Raw genomic sequence first — 16,211 nt, 5'->3', positions numbered from 1 at the left:
AACCATCTTAATATACACCGTTTACATTTATGACTATTACTTATTTGTAAGTTTTTATAACCTAGCCCAAAATAGATTTCAAAGTTTTTCTTAGCAAAATTCCAATAAAAAAACTCACGTTTTCCAGACAGTTTCGGCAATCCAGTATGTTGCCTTTATCAATGGTGTATGCCAACGATCCTTTGGTGGATGGTATGACGTCATCGGAAGATGACGACGCCCTCTGAATTAATTGGTCATAAACGTCACTCAGTTGGTAGGCCCCCTCGTCGCCGTTCATTATGTTCTCTTTCATACTTGGCTGTGATTTCCTCCTAATCCAGATCGGCTCCCTTATCCATCTGGTTTTTCTGGTGTCGTTAATGGCAAGGATTTTTGGATTGTCCCAGTTTATGATATGTTTTTCTTTGCTTGTGTGTTCAGCAATTAATGATTTCATTTCAATTGACTGCGAGTCCTTACGTGTCGCTCTGGTGAAGTTTTGAGCCATCATTTTTCGGATTCAACTCTGTGCTCTTTTTTTCAAGTACCGAAGCGGCGGCCCGTTTTTTGTTTGTTTTTTGGCAATTGTGGCAAGGGATTTCATATATGACGCCAGTTTTGTCGTCCGTAGCAACCTTGTCCATAGGATGGACCAAAAGCCGTCTTAAACTAGTGTGAGGTTTCACTGACGACGCGATGTTGTGGTTGCGCAAGATTCGTTGAACACGCTCTGTGATACCCTCAATGTAAGGGAGCGTAACACTGGCCCTGGTTTTATTCCCAGGAGCTTTATTGGTGGTCTTTTTCTTGGGTTGCTGTTTCTCTTTTTTAACCTTATCAATTGACCAGTTGGGGTAGCCACGTGTATTAAGCGCTTTCCTTATGTGTTCTTCCTCTATTTTCTTGTCCTCCTGTTCAGTTACAATTTTGTCTTTTCTGTCCAATAAAGTCCTCACAACCTCTAGTTTTTGATGTAATGGTTGGGCGGAATTGAAGTGCAGATAGTGATCTGTGTGCGTCGCTTTTCTGTAAACCAGGAGTTTGACACTGCCGTCTGGCTTACGCACTATAAGGGTGTCCAGAAATGGTATAGACCCGAACGTTAGTAAAATAGTGATACAACGTCACGTAATACGAACACTTCATATTGCGATTTTTTAACATGCTGAGGGGTATTTCCTAGAAGGGGGACAGGGTGTCCGCTAATGCTCGTGAAGTCGCATACCCGATAGACCCGTATAATCCACTATTGGACGGAGCTGCACATTCGGATTATTTTAGGAGTAGCGTATACCCGGGGGTGTTTTCTGTTGTTGGGTATACATGCTCTTCCGTGATCTTTTTCTCTTTCTTAAGCTCTGAAAGCATACCAATTAATTTGCGCTTAAATCTAGGAGTTGGGTCTTTATCAAGTTTTTCATAGGTCTTTTCATCATCAAGTAATGATTGCACTTTCTTTTCATAGTCTTCTTTGTCCATGATTACAACAGCGCGACCCTTATCAGCTCCCATAATCAATATCGCGGGAGTTTTTTATTGGAATTTTGCTAAGAAAAACTTTGAAATCTGAATATTGTATTCCTGATGAATCTCTTCAATACTAGCCCAAAATAATTATTCTCTCTGTTTTGGAAAGTGTTTCAAATTGTACGTTTTGTACCACGCATTCTCAGTAAAAATGCTTCTTATGCCATCTATAGAAGCGGCAAATTGAGACGCTACTTGGACAAGGAGAACACTGAGAAACTCATTCACTCGTTTGTCACATCCAGGATTGATAATTGCAATAGCATCCTATATGGACTCCCTGACAGAGAACTCAATACACTACAAAGAATCCAAAACACCGCTGTTAGAGTTGTCACCTTAAGCAGAAAGCACGATCATATTACTGTCTGTCTGTCTAATCGGAAACTCCCGGAGGAACTCGGCAGGGGCGATTTCCATCACCATTTCACCAAGCTGACACAGGGTCAATTTCTACAAATTTTTACGTCTATTTGGAAACATCATAGCCTGATGGTCCATTTTTTGGACGGTACAATGATTACTCTAGGGTCTTTTGAGTAGAGGCGATGGGGTTCGAACCCACAACCTTACGATCATGAGTCCAATGCTCTAACCACTGCGCCACACGACCCGTGTAATTACACATGTAATGGTTCAATTACACTGGCTGCCGATCCGACAGAGAATCGTTTTCAAGCTCATGCTTTTAACATACAAGGCAGTGAACGGCGAGGCTCCTGTTTACATTTCGGACCTTATAAAAACATATCAGCCATCTCGGACTCTCAGATCGGCCTCACAATACTTATTGCAAGACTTTGACATTTACTCTAGCCGGGGTTAGAGTGGTGTCGTTCATAATCTGTATCAGACTATCAAACTCAGAAAGTTCTAACACACATTTGGTGTTTTCAAAATACATTGTACAGCCGCTTTAAGCCTACAAAAAATTTAACCGGCAATGAGGTCTTCAAACAAGTAAATTCTTTTCAAAACTAATCGAATCATGTATCATTTTAAAACAAAAATGACGATTTCAAAAATACCAAGGGTTAGTTAGAATAGTTAGAATATGCTAATGTTCAGTCTTACGAAATGGTAAATTAAGAAGTACATAAAAAGTTTTGGGTAAGATTATAGTTGAAAAAAAGAATACAATCTTAAACATTATGTTGAAGAAATGAGGCATTTTACACTCGTTATTTCTTTGATATTTCCAGACCCTTTTTAACTAACGACTTATGACCAAATCGCTTTATTTAACTTCCACTTAAACATTAATGTTAAATATAACAATTTTGAAAAAGAAAGTTCAAAGGATAACATCAATTATGTTGTAAAGATATTATTAAGAAATATAAGAAAATAAACCCATAACTGTAATACCTGGCTTGTTTAACATAAACATACTAAAGACGTGATGCGCATTGGAGAGTTGATTCCAGGCGGTTCCTTTCCACCTTTTTCACTTTTATTGATTAAAATAACTGGCGAAATTGTTGACAACTACCGATGTGGATTGGTCATACTACAGGGTGTCTCAGAAAATATTACCGAGCAAATAAATTTGGACGTAAGTCGAGAAGTAGTCATCAGAATCCAAAAATCTAAATATCAGCGTGCAGCCCGTCTTATTCTGCACCTTATATGCCAATAATTTGTCGGTCGCAACACATAGTGGCGTAGAGTGATTTTCCAAATTTTCCGTTTCAGATAGTGGCGTATGGGTTTAGAGCTAGCTATTATCCTATAATAGTTATTCCTGGTTAACTATTAAAGATACAGTATAATAGGTTGAACTTTAAACTTCAATTTCAAATGGAATCGAACCACTGAGAGATAACAGTGGAGGAGTATCGACTCCGTTACTAGTAGCATATCGTTCAAAAAGGTTTTGCTCGGAGACGTATTTTGTACTTCACGAACACCACTATGTGTTGCAACCGACGAATTGTACTGGAATCGGTTGACTGATTGCGCAGAAATGAGCGATTACATAACGCATGCGTCAATTCACTTCAATCAAAGTTTGAAAGACATATTATTCAACACTAGTGGTTAACTGTCAATGGGCTTCATATTTTGTTCTGTGAAATCCTTTTCGTTCTTTTTAAACAATCTGTAGCCTTTGTTCAAATTGGAAAACCTGCACGGTATTGAAAATGAAAGCTTGCCTGTAAGATAATGCTCGGTACTTGTAAATATCATTTTTCGTTAATGTTGATATAACTGTTGCATAAAGAATTATTGCATAAAGAATTCCAGCTGGCTTAAAAGTATTTCTCATATACATTCATGTTTTTGAAATATTTCCAAGAAATGCAAAATTTAAATCTTTCAAAACTTCAACATTAATGGTGCATGGTATCAAACATCACACGTAAAGCTGTAAGCATTTGATCATTGTCATTCTTGGCTCTTGTTCTATGGAAAGTTAAAATATAACATATTTGCACAACCTAAAAAAGTTGGAAAGCTTCAAATTGCAGCAATCAAAGTTTTCTTGGACAAACTGTTATTCATTTTCAGTGAAAGCATGAATAACCTAACACCATCGGATTATAAAATGGATAATTTGGACTGAATTTAATGAGATACACAAACTTTAGAAAGCGGTGATGAGTGAGTATGAAAGCGCATGTTGATCAAACTTGGAATGAACTGCATTGATGCGCGCATTATGTAATCATTAATTTCTTCGCAACCAGTCAACCGAATCAAATAAAGTTTTCATATGTGATGCACAATAAAATTGGCTATGCGCTACATTTTAAATTGTTTGATTCTGATGTCTGCTTCTCGACTCACGTTCATCTTTATTTACACGGGGTTTTTTCTGGGACATCCTTCAGTGCTTAATAATAAAGCAATGGTGACAATGAGCTATTCCATAAAATCCATACACCCCATGAAAGTCATGACATTAATTGTATATACAAGGAATGTGGATTTCAAATGTTGCTACCAGAATGGATGACACACTTTGAAATCTACACCCCCTGTGTGGGAGATTGCGGACAGTGGCGGCCGAAGCATTAAAACTTAGGGAGAAGGGGCAGTGTTTTGTGAATGGTGGTATTTGATGGTCCAGTGCGCGCGAAATGCGCAAAAAAATTGGTATTTTACCTTTTTTGGCCAAAACACGTGTTTTTCAGGCTAAAAACGAAATTGACATGGTAATTATTATGATTAAGGTCGTGTCTTCCATAGGGGTGTATGGATTTTAGCTGGAATAGACCGATTATTGAGACAGTTGTATACAACTCACACATCGGATGGTATTAGTCTTAGAAGATATTAGTCGGGAACGCAGAGGGCTGGTTGAGGTATTGGCTCTGAAAGAAAATAATGATAAAAATCGTTTTCAAGATTTCATGTACACCAACATTAATGGCTAGAGTGCATCATAGTGGCGTGCAAATTAATTCAGGGGGTCCCCCCCCCCAACCCAAGTAAACTGGCTATGCACCTGCTTAAATGACGGATTCAAGCCGTTACACACTATAGACTGGTAATATTGATTGTTTAATAGGCATACGTGTGATAATGAGCCTTGGCTCTAGGTAGCGAGCTACATTGCCTACAGTGAAATAGATAATAAATTGAGGAAATATTATTTCACCCACCGTTGTACCGTCTGTTAACATAAAGTTATTGCCAAAACCATTTGCAGGCAGACCAGGTTGGAGACCAACAGGGGGAGGTTGGAAGCTTGGTCTAGGTCGTAGAAGCATAAAGATGACACATGAGATGATACCGAGAGTGACCAACCCGACAATGGCACCAACAACAATACCAGCAATGGCGCCACCCGATAGGCCTGTCGTTGGATAAAAGAAAGATCATTCTAATAATAATCTCTAGATCGAGATATGATATAGGAACATATTGCCCCCGTATGTTTTAGCGTTTGCTTGCGGGTCACGGGTCATGAGCTCAAAGGTCACTTCCAATCAATCAACAAAGAATCCATCGATAAATCGGAAAATCAATAAACGATCGATAAGGGAGGACAGTTTTTATGGTCTACTTAGCTCAGCAATGCTCTGCTGTCTTCGATAGCGCATTGTATCGGAGAGGTACCTGGCTTTTATCGAAGCCCAAACCCATAAAAGCCTGTAGCAAACTCTGTCAGACTCCGCTCAATTGTACACTATGCTCCGATACCACGCTTTGACCAAAATATCGATTGAATCAATTTTACGACCATGCTTGAATTAACAACCACTTGAAACCCAATTACACCACTTTGTGTAAACATAAACTTACACACATTATTGACTTTCTATTGACCGGAGACACGACCCCAGACATGCTTCTTTAATGACCACTTGAGAAGGTGATGAGTGGGTCGTTATGTACTTACTGAACACAAAGGAAATTGATTATGGTTTTACCATCGACCGTGTTTATAATCCTGCTGCTCTGCTGAGCGCTCCGATAGATATCAGCAAACTCGTATACTGTTCGCTTGTTCCTATCGAACGCTCAAGCGTACATGAACCATTATCGAAGACAGCAAAGCATTGCTGAGCTAAGTAGACCATAAAAACTGTCCTCCCTAAATAAGAATCGTTTGATAAATTAATAATCGATATATAAATCAATAAAGCAATCAATTAATCAATATAAATCGATCGATAAATCGATTATTGTATTGCATGACTGCACGTAGGTTATTGTTGACATAAAAAACAATAGGTTTGTACTACGTGCCTCAGATCTAACCACGATAGGACATTATTCCAATATATTTCCCCTACAAAAATCGAAACCCGTCACGGTCATCGCATGGTTATTATTGCCAGTACATATCTTGATGTATGGTCTCAATTCATAGCATTTAAACAACAGTAATAATCAGCACATATTTTGTAAAACCAAAGTTCTAAATAAGTTTAGTATAGTTATTGTTAGTATCACTGTTTTTTTATTGATGTTCTTATTGACTTTATTTACAGCCAATTTAATGAAATAGGCCTCATAGTGTATTAATAGCCTTATGTGCGCTTTGTTAGGTTTTGAGACAACATGGCATTGGGGTTCCTTCTGGGCATTTCCCAAGAGACGCGTTTCAATGGACTACTTACTTAGCGTGAAGTGCCGAGAGTGGGTATGCGGGAGCCGGTGCAGTACAGAAACTTTTTGTATGTTTATTTTAACAAAAACTATTTCGGAGTATTTATCGTTGACTAGTCTGTTCACCTGTTTCATAAAATGATATTTTGTATTATTAGGGGCTACGCCAGGACCCCAGTTTCTAAGCCTATATAGAGAACTTAGCCCCTGTTATGACTTGCGTTTTGGGAGTTTGAAGTATGGATACCTTGAAAGTTGTAAGAACATACACCTGCGATTTAGCTTTGACAAAACAACCTATTTTTTGTAATATCAAGACTAAATTCTATAAAATGACTGTTGCTATACAGTTAGACTATGCCATTATTAAAATTAAAGTATTCAATAGTAGAATGGTCATAAAGAATTAAGAATATCTGATGATTAGTGACAATAAAAGTAATTGAATGCAACATTATCTTGTATAATTATAATGGCTCACTTTAATACTGAACAATTCTAATTTTGGAATCTACCAGTTTATTGATAGCGAACCACGAAAATCCGACTATGGACTTTGAATTTTAAGCAGAACTTTGCCCCCAGGACTTTGCTCTCTAAAAACACACTGTCAAGCATACTTGTTTATCAGTCCATTAACCACAAGTACTAAGCATGGTATAGTACAAGACGCGCTAGGTGTATGATGAGAGATTAACTTTCGCGTCAACACAAAAGCGCCGCAAATACCACAGATAGTTGTGGACGGTGTAGTTAATGGTAATGGCGCGGGCCCGGAAGATTTTAAAACCATAGCGAGATATGGGCGACCAATCACAAGGCAGATCCATTTAAAGATGCATTACATCATGGCCAATTTTAGTTAGGCCAGAAATTGGCCTAACTCTCCATAGAGTCCCGTGTTAAAAATCTTAACCGCAAGGCAAAGTCAGTAGTCCACTTGGGAAGCTAACAGAGGGAGTACGGTGACTGAAAAGATCAGATACAGATGTGAAAATCTATCAGTTGCACACAAATCAATATAAATCAGAGTTTTATGCTTAAATGTAATAGCCAGAGTATGCAAAATGGGCAAGTGGACTACGGAGAAGTCTACTATACAATATGAATATGTACAAATATAATTCAATTGAAAAGTCCTATACATGATAATGAAAGCTATGTGATATTATATTAAACGTCTCAGACGCTTTTACATGTAAGCTGAACGATATTTACATACCTGTAGGAACTCGTGTCTCACATCGAAGGCCTTCAAATCTTTCAGAACATCTAGTTGATAAAACAATAACAGATGTGTTCAATGATAATGCTTTAGAATTTGGTTTACAATACTTTTATGGAGAGGATTTATGGACAGATTTGAGTGCGTTGGTCTATTGGATTTTTCCTGAGAATATAAATATGCAGTATGACGTGCGGTGTACACCAGGTATGAACTTAATGTTTCTCTTCGCATTGCCATGTTTAACTACAGGGTGAGTCAAAAAAAGTGCAATAGAGAAAATAATCCATTTTTATTTAAGAACCGAGTTGAACCTTTTTGGTTTTAAAACATTTTATACAAAGTATATCCATCCGTGACCTTGTGTGAAAAAATTAAGGAATTAGCATTTACCGTTTTGTTTTTATGACACATTTTATAGCGCTACCCAATTTTAATGTTTTTCCAAGAGACATCTCAAATTTGAATGTCAGCCCACTCTGTGTAAGGTAGATTTGGAACAACTGCCATTTTCTTAACCTCATTGACATTGAAATAAAATGGAGCACCCAAAGTGTTATTGTCCTCGTTCTTGTTTAAGGAGAAGAAACATTATTTGTTGTTATTTTCATTTTACCTTTACTTTAAAGATGTTTATTCTCTATCAAAAAACATACAAATTTGTAGGCGAGTTTTTCAAATGTCAAAATTAAATGCGCGCAAATTGAAGTGGAGTGAATTACAATTAATATCCAGGAAGTTAGACATATTGGGATTAAAAAAACTGGAGTTGGAGTCGAGTGAGTTATGAAGGACTCAAACTAATGTTAGAAAGTTTGTTTGAACAGAAAAAAGAAATTAAAATAACACAAAATCAACCTTATTAAAGTTAAAGTCAGTTTCAGATCTGGTGCCTTTACCGTGCAATGTGTGCTCTCATTCAAAATACATGACACCTCGTGGACAAAGAACGAAATTGGGTATCGCGTCAAAAGGACTCATAAAAATTAAACGGTAGTCGTGATTTACTTCATATTTTCATAGAAGGTGGCCATTGAGTGTGGCATTTATAGAATGTTTCAATATTGGGAAATTTCGACTTGGTTCTTACATAAATATCGATTCTTTGCTCTATTGCAGTTTTTTTGACTCACCCTGTAGTAACAGGGATAAACAATAACTCATATAGCTCGATAAGGACAATTTGGGTACAAAGGATAGTTTTTTTATTTCATAAATCGAACTCTAAAACCTCAGACCATAATGTATGTAGATTGTAGCATAATTATACAGTATCGAGATGCGCAGAGTTGATTTGATATTCTAATAAAGGCATATTACTCAAAAAGGGAGGTTTGTGGTAATGTAGAAATCTGTCCTCCTTCCCTGATACCCTCTCACATCTATTATAGATGGTAGCTTGTAATTACCATATTGCGCATCTCATACTGCCCTGGACATCAAATCTGTTATTCACATCAATTCTCGTAATTTAATATGTTATGTTGTCTCAGTTATGTAACATTGTTTCGGATATGTGCTTACGAGTTAGCTATCGTAAAAGTATTATTATTAAGTGACATTCTTTTGTTCTATATACCAATTTAGTTAAACTTGTGTTAAAAGTATATCTAATATTATTGTTAAGTGTTTCTATGTTTGACAATGCGATTTTATTACTGCTGTAAACGTTTGAAAGATAAGTCATTCACAAATTGTGCGATCTGCAAACAGTCAATTCACGATCACTGCTTGGATGTTAGCTCTGATGAGATTGACACTCTCATCCCTAAACCATATTATTGTAAATATTGTATAGGATCGAATCTTCCCTTTAATCATATTATTGATGATGATGAATTCATGCATGAAATTAACCAACTAAATAACATTCAAATTATATCTTTTATAGATCTTCAAAATCTATGAAAAATTCAGCTGGTTTACTAGCTAGAAAGTGAGGCCAGTTATCGATTCGTTATAGCTCGTTATGAATAATTCATGTTCGACCACTTGGATCATATTGATTGAGTTTGGCAAATAACAACGTTGTTAGTTTTGCGAACATTGCCTGTTCAATGAGAGTATAGCGCGCCCCCAATACATCTGGGCACAAACCAGGCGAAAACGATCCAGTTTAATGAAATGGCGGACGGGTATTCTCATCAGGCACCAGTGATATGTTTTTTCAAAGGAAGTCTACTAATTTGATATGAAATGACATTTTGCAATAGCAAAGTCAAAATTAGGACTTGCTGTCAATAATATGAAGGAAATATGTGACAGAGGCATAAGGTGTGAAATACAAGTAGTATTTCAGTTATAATAACCTTTGATACCCGACCTGACCTTCCATCATGGCGCCTTATTCGTCTTATGTATTTCTATTATGCTCTCAAGTAAAATAAAATACCAATCTGCACTGAGCAGACAATGTTACTTGGCTCCCAGCATGAATTAATGATTTTATACGGAGGTAAAGAAATGAACAGTGTATGTGCATGATGTGCAAGCATACTCCAAATATTTACGGTAAATCTGAATAGTGGTCATATGTTGATGTAAGATTTCAGGCTTGTTTACTAGTTAATTGCCATTTGTACTCTTTATTATTTATCTTTGTTAATTTACATATATTTTAAATGCTGATAAATCGTGGTTGGCTGCCCATGATATCTGTTAAATTCAATGTTTTATGAATATAATTCTACCACGCAGAGGTGGGTCACGCAGCAGAATTTCACATCACCTGACTTAGCTAGATTTCGAAGCTCTGCTCTTCAAATTCATGTAAATTTCAAAGTTTATACATTTAATATGTTTAATATGATACTAATTTTTTGTTATAACCAACTGGTACACGAAATATAGCCCCCCCCCCCCCTACTAGCTTATTACCTATACAGAAAGGTGATTATCAGCCTTCACTCAGCAAATTGACATGCCCGGCATATGCAGCCATTCTCCGTCTGGATAACATGACTGTCGCCCTCAATACGTCTGGGCACAAATTTAAATAACAATACGCTATTTACATATCAATGCGGCCTCATGCTAATTAAAGCTGCCGCATCCAGGAGTTCATCTATGCATAAATCATCAGGGATGACCAGCACAACAGCTAACTCATTTGGACATCTTTTGTGTTTAACATGCAGCACTGACACAATATCTCAATGGGGCTGTCCATGCAGAGACTCAGTGCATTGACCAATGGATCTAGGCTTGAGTGCACACACAATGCATCAGTTGTATTATTATCAGGCTGTTTGTCAGATAGGCAAAAACATGTTTTGAAAAAGTCCCAATATGCACCCCTAAGGGGGCTGGCATTTTCTTCGGAAGGGGGGTCACAAATATGTCGGTGACCGGAGTCAATTTTTTTTATGACCCCCCTATCGCGGGCAAAAATTTTTTACGACCCCCCCTATCGCGGGTCGAAAAATTTTATGACCCCCCTTCCAACTACACAGACTCAAGAAAAATTATTCATTGCCGGAACTAAGGCGCGGAGCGCGTCAAAACTTAAAAGTGAAGAAAGTGTGTGGAGCGCGGTAAAATTTTTATTGTAAGTGTAAAGAAGGCGCGCGGAGCGTGTAAAAATTTTGCATAGATTGTACGCACAAAAGTTACATAAGTTACATAATGCGCGCGCAGCGCGCGAAACTTTTAAGTCACCAGCCCTTAATAATTCTATATTACCCCCCCCTTTTTGGGTGCTAAAAAATTATAACCCCCTATTTTTGGTCTGAAAATTCTATGACCCCCCAGTATTTTTGTGACCCCCACTTCCGAAGAAAATGCCAGCCCCCTAAATATCAATTAATATATCTATAACTTGGCCAATCAGCTGACAAGAAGTCCCCCTCTGGTAAAGCTGAGTTTATGCTTTCAACTACCCATATTTTTCGTCCACAGCTAGCTAAAGTGAAATATACAGTGATTTTACTGTAAATTTTCTCCAAATTCCAAGATATATTAGGTAAGTAAACTTTTTGCATACTATACTATATATATTTATCTAATTCCATGTGCAATTTCATAACATTTCATTACTATTTAGGGGTGCATATTGGATAATGAAATTTAGACCCTATTTTTAATCGGATTCAGAATTATGCAGTACCGTAGGCCTACATGCACAATGTACTCTGCAATGACCATGGTAATATCGTAACATTGCACATGAAATTGTTTCAATATTATTATTATAATATACAAAACTTGACTCATCCAATATAACTTGGATTTTAGAGAAAATTTGCAGTAAAATCAAATATTGATGCAGATATACTGTAGATTTCACTTCAGCTAGCGGTCATTAACAGTCACATAGTTCATTATGTCTAACACCCCATGAGAAACTTAGCACATGGATGAGTCTCATGTGTAAAAAATGTATCACCAAATTTTGACAACTTGTTATTTAAGTAGAAAAACATGTAATTCAGTTGATCTGTAGTGACGAATTTTTATGCAAGGTTTCCGAATTTTGCACTTTTTTGGACTTCGATTATTTTGGGGCCTTGGATGTAAAATTCGGAAACCTCGCACAAACAAATCGTCACTACAAATCAACTTTATTACATGTTTTGTGACTTAAATAACAAGTTGTCAAAATTTAGGGCTTTTTTTCCATGACTGCCATCTTGGATTTGTACAAAGAAATGTAGAACAAAAAGGCAATTTCACAAGACCAGATCTCCAAATGCATTTATAAAAACCCGTATTTATAAGTGATTTCTTCTTGTGAGTATTTGTATAAATCATGTAATCCATTTTCAAGGGTTACTGAAAAGGTGTTTTTTGAAAATACTGAATTTGAAACTTGAAATTATTAAATTTTGTGCCATTTTTCCTTGGTGTCCATAATCTGTCCAAACTGCCTATTCAAAACACGCATATAAAATTGGCCATAACTTCAGAACTATTTATCCTATTGAGGTCATTTAAAGACTGAAATGCTCCATTTAATGAGCTTTTTAATATAAAGTATGATTCTACAATACAGGAGAAACTTCAAATTTTCATAGTCATCCCTACTTATAGCTTAAATGGCAATAATGATAAGGATAATGAACATAACAAAAATTATGAAGTAAATAACAACAACGATGCGTGCAAGTATTACTGTAGTGACTCTTTTAATAATCATACTAAGCCGCTATCGAACTCGAAAGTTTAAGCTTAATTTGCTTTAATTCCCGCAGTGCTTGACAGAGAAGACAGAGAGTACCCACGCTTAGTGAGGGAATCATACAAATCAGAAGACACACGCCGTAACTCAACCGTGACAGGGGCCTCGAGATCCCGACACTGTACACTTCATTGATTAGACCTAAGGTCATCTCAGGTCAATCGTGAAGTCAACTCCTTCACAACATCCTTGGAGTTCTCCTGATGAAGACATGTGTTACATGTCGAAATATTGAGGTTAGTCGCGATAATTGTTGTGTTAAATGACTGTTTAAACTTACTTTGCTACTTTGAATTTATTTCTTCCCGTCTTATTCAAAGTTTCCTATAAGGTTATAAGCTCTCGCCATTACCAAACACCTATTACACGGTTAAGGAATCTAATTCCTATCAATTGCTTCCTAATTATTTATCCAATCATTCAGTAAAATCATCTTTATGCCTTTGGTGTGAAAGAGACCTAATAATTGAAGACCTGAGCGCAAGAAGACCGTTAGTCCACTTGGCCCCTCAACATGTATACATTAAAGTTGCGTATAGTTTCGTATAGCTTGGTAATGTATTATACATGTTAAGGGGCCAAAAGAAACCTTTCACGATGTTACACCCTGGAACATGTATTAAACATTACAAAACCCTAAGAAACTATTAGACTAATTCCAATCAGCCGTCTACACTTCGCATGTACTGTGTATGCTTCGTAGTGACGACTGATTATCTTACTGTTCAATGCGACTTTAGTTGGGCGCCGTAGCGCGACTGACTAGCGGCGCCCGTGTACCGCGTCGCTGTGACAAGATCGCGCTCTGAACTTCTAAAAACAACAAACTCGGTCAAAAGGTCAATTAGGACACAAATGCGCATGCTCTATGCCACAGGAATCCTGTTGCAAAATCCGTCACTTTTTTTCCACGTAGTTTTCTCAGTCGTCAATCCAGACGGTTGACGACTGAGGGCAGCAGTCTAAGAAACTATACGTAACTTTAGTGTATACATGTTGAGGGGCCAAGTGGAGTTACGGCCTTCTTGCGCTCAGGTCTTCAATTATTTGCCCAGATCACGTGTCCGAGTAGCGGCACGTCTCCTAGTACTACGCCAACTCAGTGCTGAAGAAGTGATCTCGGATGAGACACAAAAATTCCACTCGTAAGTGAAATTTTACTATTGCTCGTGTGAATAAGTTTAAATTGTTCTACATTATGTTTGTTATGAACTTTACTATACCAAATATAATCCCAAACGACACCTTTTTTCGTGTCACATGCAAGCAAATGGGTTTTAAAGAGTACCCATCGGCAGCACCGCCTCTAAGAGGGATTATAAAATCATGCACGTCATGGTGAATCAAAAGGGCTGGGAGCCATATGCTCATTACCTCCGGCCCGTAAATGAGTCTCGACAGCACTGCTCATCGGTGAAAAGTACTCCTTGATATTTCGACCATTTTACACCTTTGGAGTCCTACGACAACATTCACATCGATATCTGATTACTGTATAAACTTGTTTGTTATTTCTCTTGTTAATTCTCTTCTTATACGAAAACGAAAGTGAACAGTGGTACTTACTGGCATTCGTAACCGTTGTTCCCATTGTTTCCACATGTCCCTCCGTTCAAACAGTAGCTAATTGGACATCTTACTATAAATAAAATCAAACATGCAGTTAATATGGCTGTATGCAGCCTTTATACATTCTATTCACATTTAACCTTTAACATTAATTATTAATTATCCGGTACTATCTTTAAGTGAGGAAAACCGCTGAAGTATTTTTTATCCAGGGTGCTGGATTTTGTGGGGTATTTTTGGTGTTTAGATTGTTGCTTAATGCCCACACCTACCTGTTTCACACGTTGGTCCAGTGTACTCGGCAGGACACATACACCGGTTTGGTCCGGTGCAAACTCCATTATTCTGGCAGAGGGGAGTACAATTCACTGACAAAAAGAATCACAATAATTATTACGAACTCAATGTAGTTGTATATTGCCCATATAAATAACAGCGCTTTAAAACCAAAGTGGATAAAACAAGAATGAAACATCAATCTATCAAACAAAATGAATCTTGAGAGATTATTTGAAGGTTGCTAGTGTGTGAGCATGACATGTAGGGAGTTTTTCCCACAATATTGGTCCAATAGTGAAGAAGTTATTGGCACCGGTTGCAGATTTAGTGAGAGGAACACTGAGAAGCCTGGTATCTTGAGCAGACAAAGATCACTTTTGTATTATGCAGGGTAGTTGTGTCCCCGAATGGATTTCAAAAAATTTGAATAAGCATTATTGTCTTCTGATGTTCCGGGGGTAGTGCAGTAAAATAAGCTTGTTTTAAGACAGTATGATGATTGGAAAATAAACATAGAAAAAGGATACTTACCGTCATCATCTTTGATACTGACAGTAGCACTGCTGTGTATGCAAAGCAAGCCGCCTGATGGCTGAGAAAGTGATACTTGGAAACATTCTGCTGGTTCTAGCAGCTCGTCATCCACAATGGCCACTTCTTGCGTCTTACAGAGTTCATTAGGAATAAAGGTGACACGTTGATTGGTCAATTCGTAATCATTAGGGGCTATGGCATCTACATTGAATGTCGTTACAACTGGTGAAAAATGTCAAATGATTTGTTGTTTTCAAAATAATTGTAATACGCTAGACTCGTCTAGAAGGATCCATATTTTAAACGTCTAGACGATGGTATAATTTTATTGCCATATGTTTGAGTTCCCTGATTCACTCAAAGTAAAGGAGAAGGTGTTAGAAAAGGGATATTATACATACGTCGCATACGTATACATACCAACACTTCCTTCCTGACTGACGTCACCTTTCCTGCAAATCCTTATGTTCACAGCAGAACTTGACTCCAAGACTGGGTAAAATGAACTAGTAAGACAGAACTTGCTCTCTATAAATTAAAAATAATAGCAATATTTCCGTATTGTGCAATACCTTAAAATATGTGTAGCGTCACTGAAGGATCCCTTCAATGTGAAATGAAAAACACCCAACGAGCTCGTAACCTATACGTCACCACAGAGTATCCTCTTGGCAAAACGTGGAAACAAGTGGAACCTCTCGGTAAAACATTTAAAACATTATTTTGTTGTTGTGCCATCCTAGGTGGCCATATAGTATTAAACACATCAATATTATCAATATTCCAGGGCCAGGTAGATTATACCTAATAGGTATCCAAAGTTCATTCACAATATATATTAGAATATGTGTACTTGTA

The 16,211-nt window shown here is 37.3% G+C and overlaps 1 protein-coding gene and 1 long non-coding RNA gene across 2 annotated transcripts; both read right to left on the bottom strand.

The window, feature by feature from the left end:
• Nucleotides 1–4,330: 4,330 nt before the first annotated feature.
• LOC140137908 (uncharacterized) lies at nt 4,331–14,689 on the bottom strand. Its single transcript, XM_072159717.1, has 5 exons — nt 14,674–14,689; nt 14,538–14,610; nt 7,793–7,842; nt 5,118–5,311; nt 4,331–4,826 (listed from the first exon to the last, which is right to left on the bottom strand). Exons 1-5 carry the CDS (start codon nt 14,687–14,689, stop codon nt 4,779–4,781), a joined length of 381 nt encoding a protein of 126 aa, XP_072015818.1. The 3' UTR covers nt 4,331–4,778.
• Nucleotides 14,690–14,821: 132 nt separating this feature from the next.
• Nucleotides 14,822–15,875, bottom strand: LOC140172670 (uncharacterized). Its single transcript, XR_011861747.1, has 3 exons — nt 15,774–15,875; nt 15,351–15,575; nt 14,822–14,908 (listed from the first exon to the last, which is right to left on the bottom strand). It is a non-coding gene; the product is annotated as an uncharacterized lncRNA (long non-coding RNA).
• Nucleotides 15,876–16,211: the final 336 nt, after the last annotated feature.

This window comes from Amphiura filiformis, chromosome 2, assembly GCF_039555335.1.
Source record: "Amphiura filiformis chromosome 2, Afil_fr2py, whole genome shotgun sequence".
Classification (NCBI taxonomy): domain Eukaryota; kingdom Metazoa; phylum Echinodermata; class Ophiuroidea; order Amphilepidida; family Amphiuridae; genus Amphiura; species Amphiura filiformis.
This window is presented reverse-complemented; position numbering and strand designations above follow the sequence as displayed.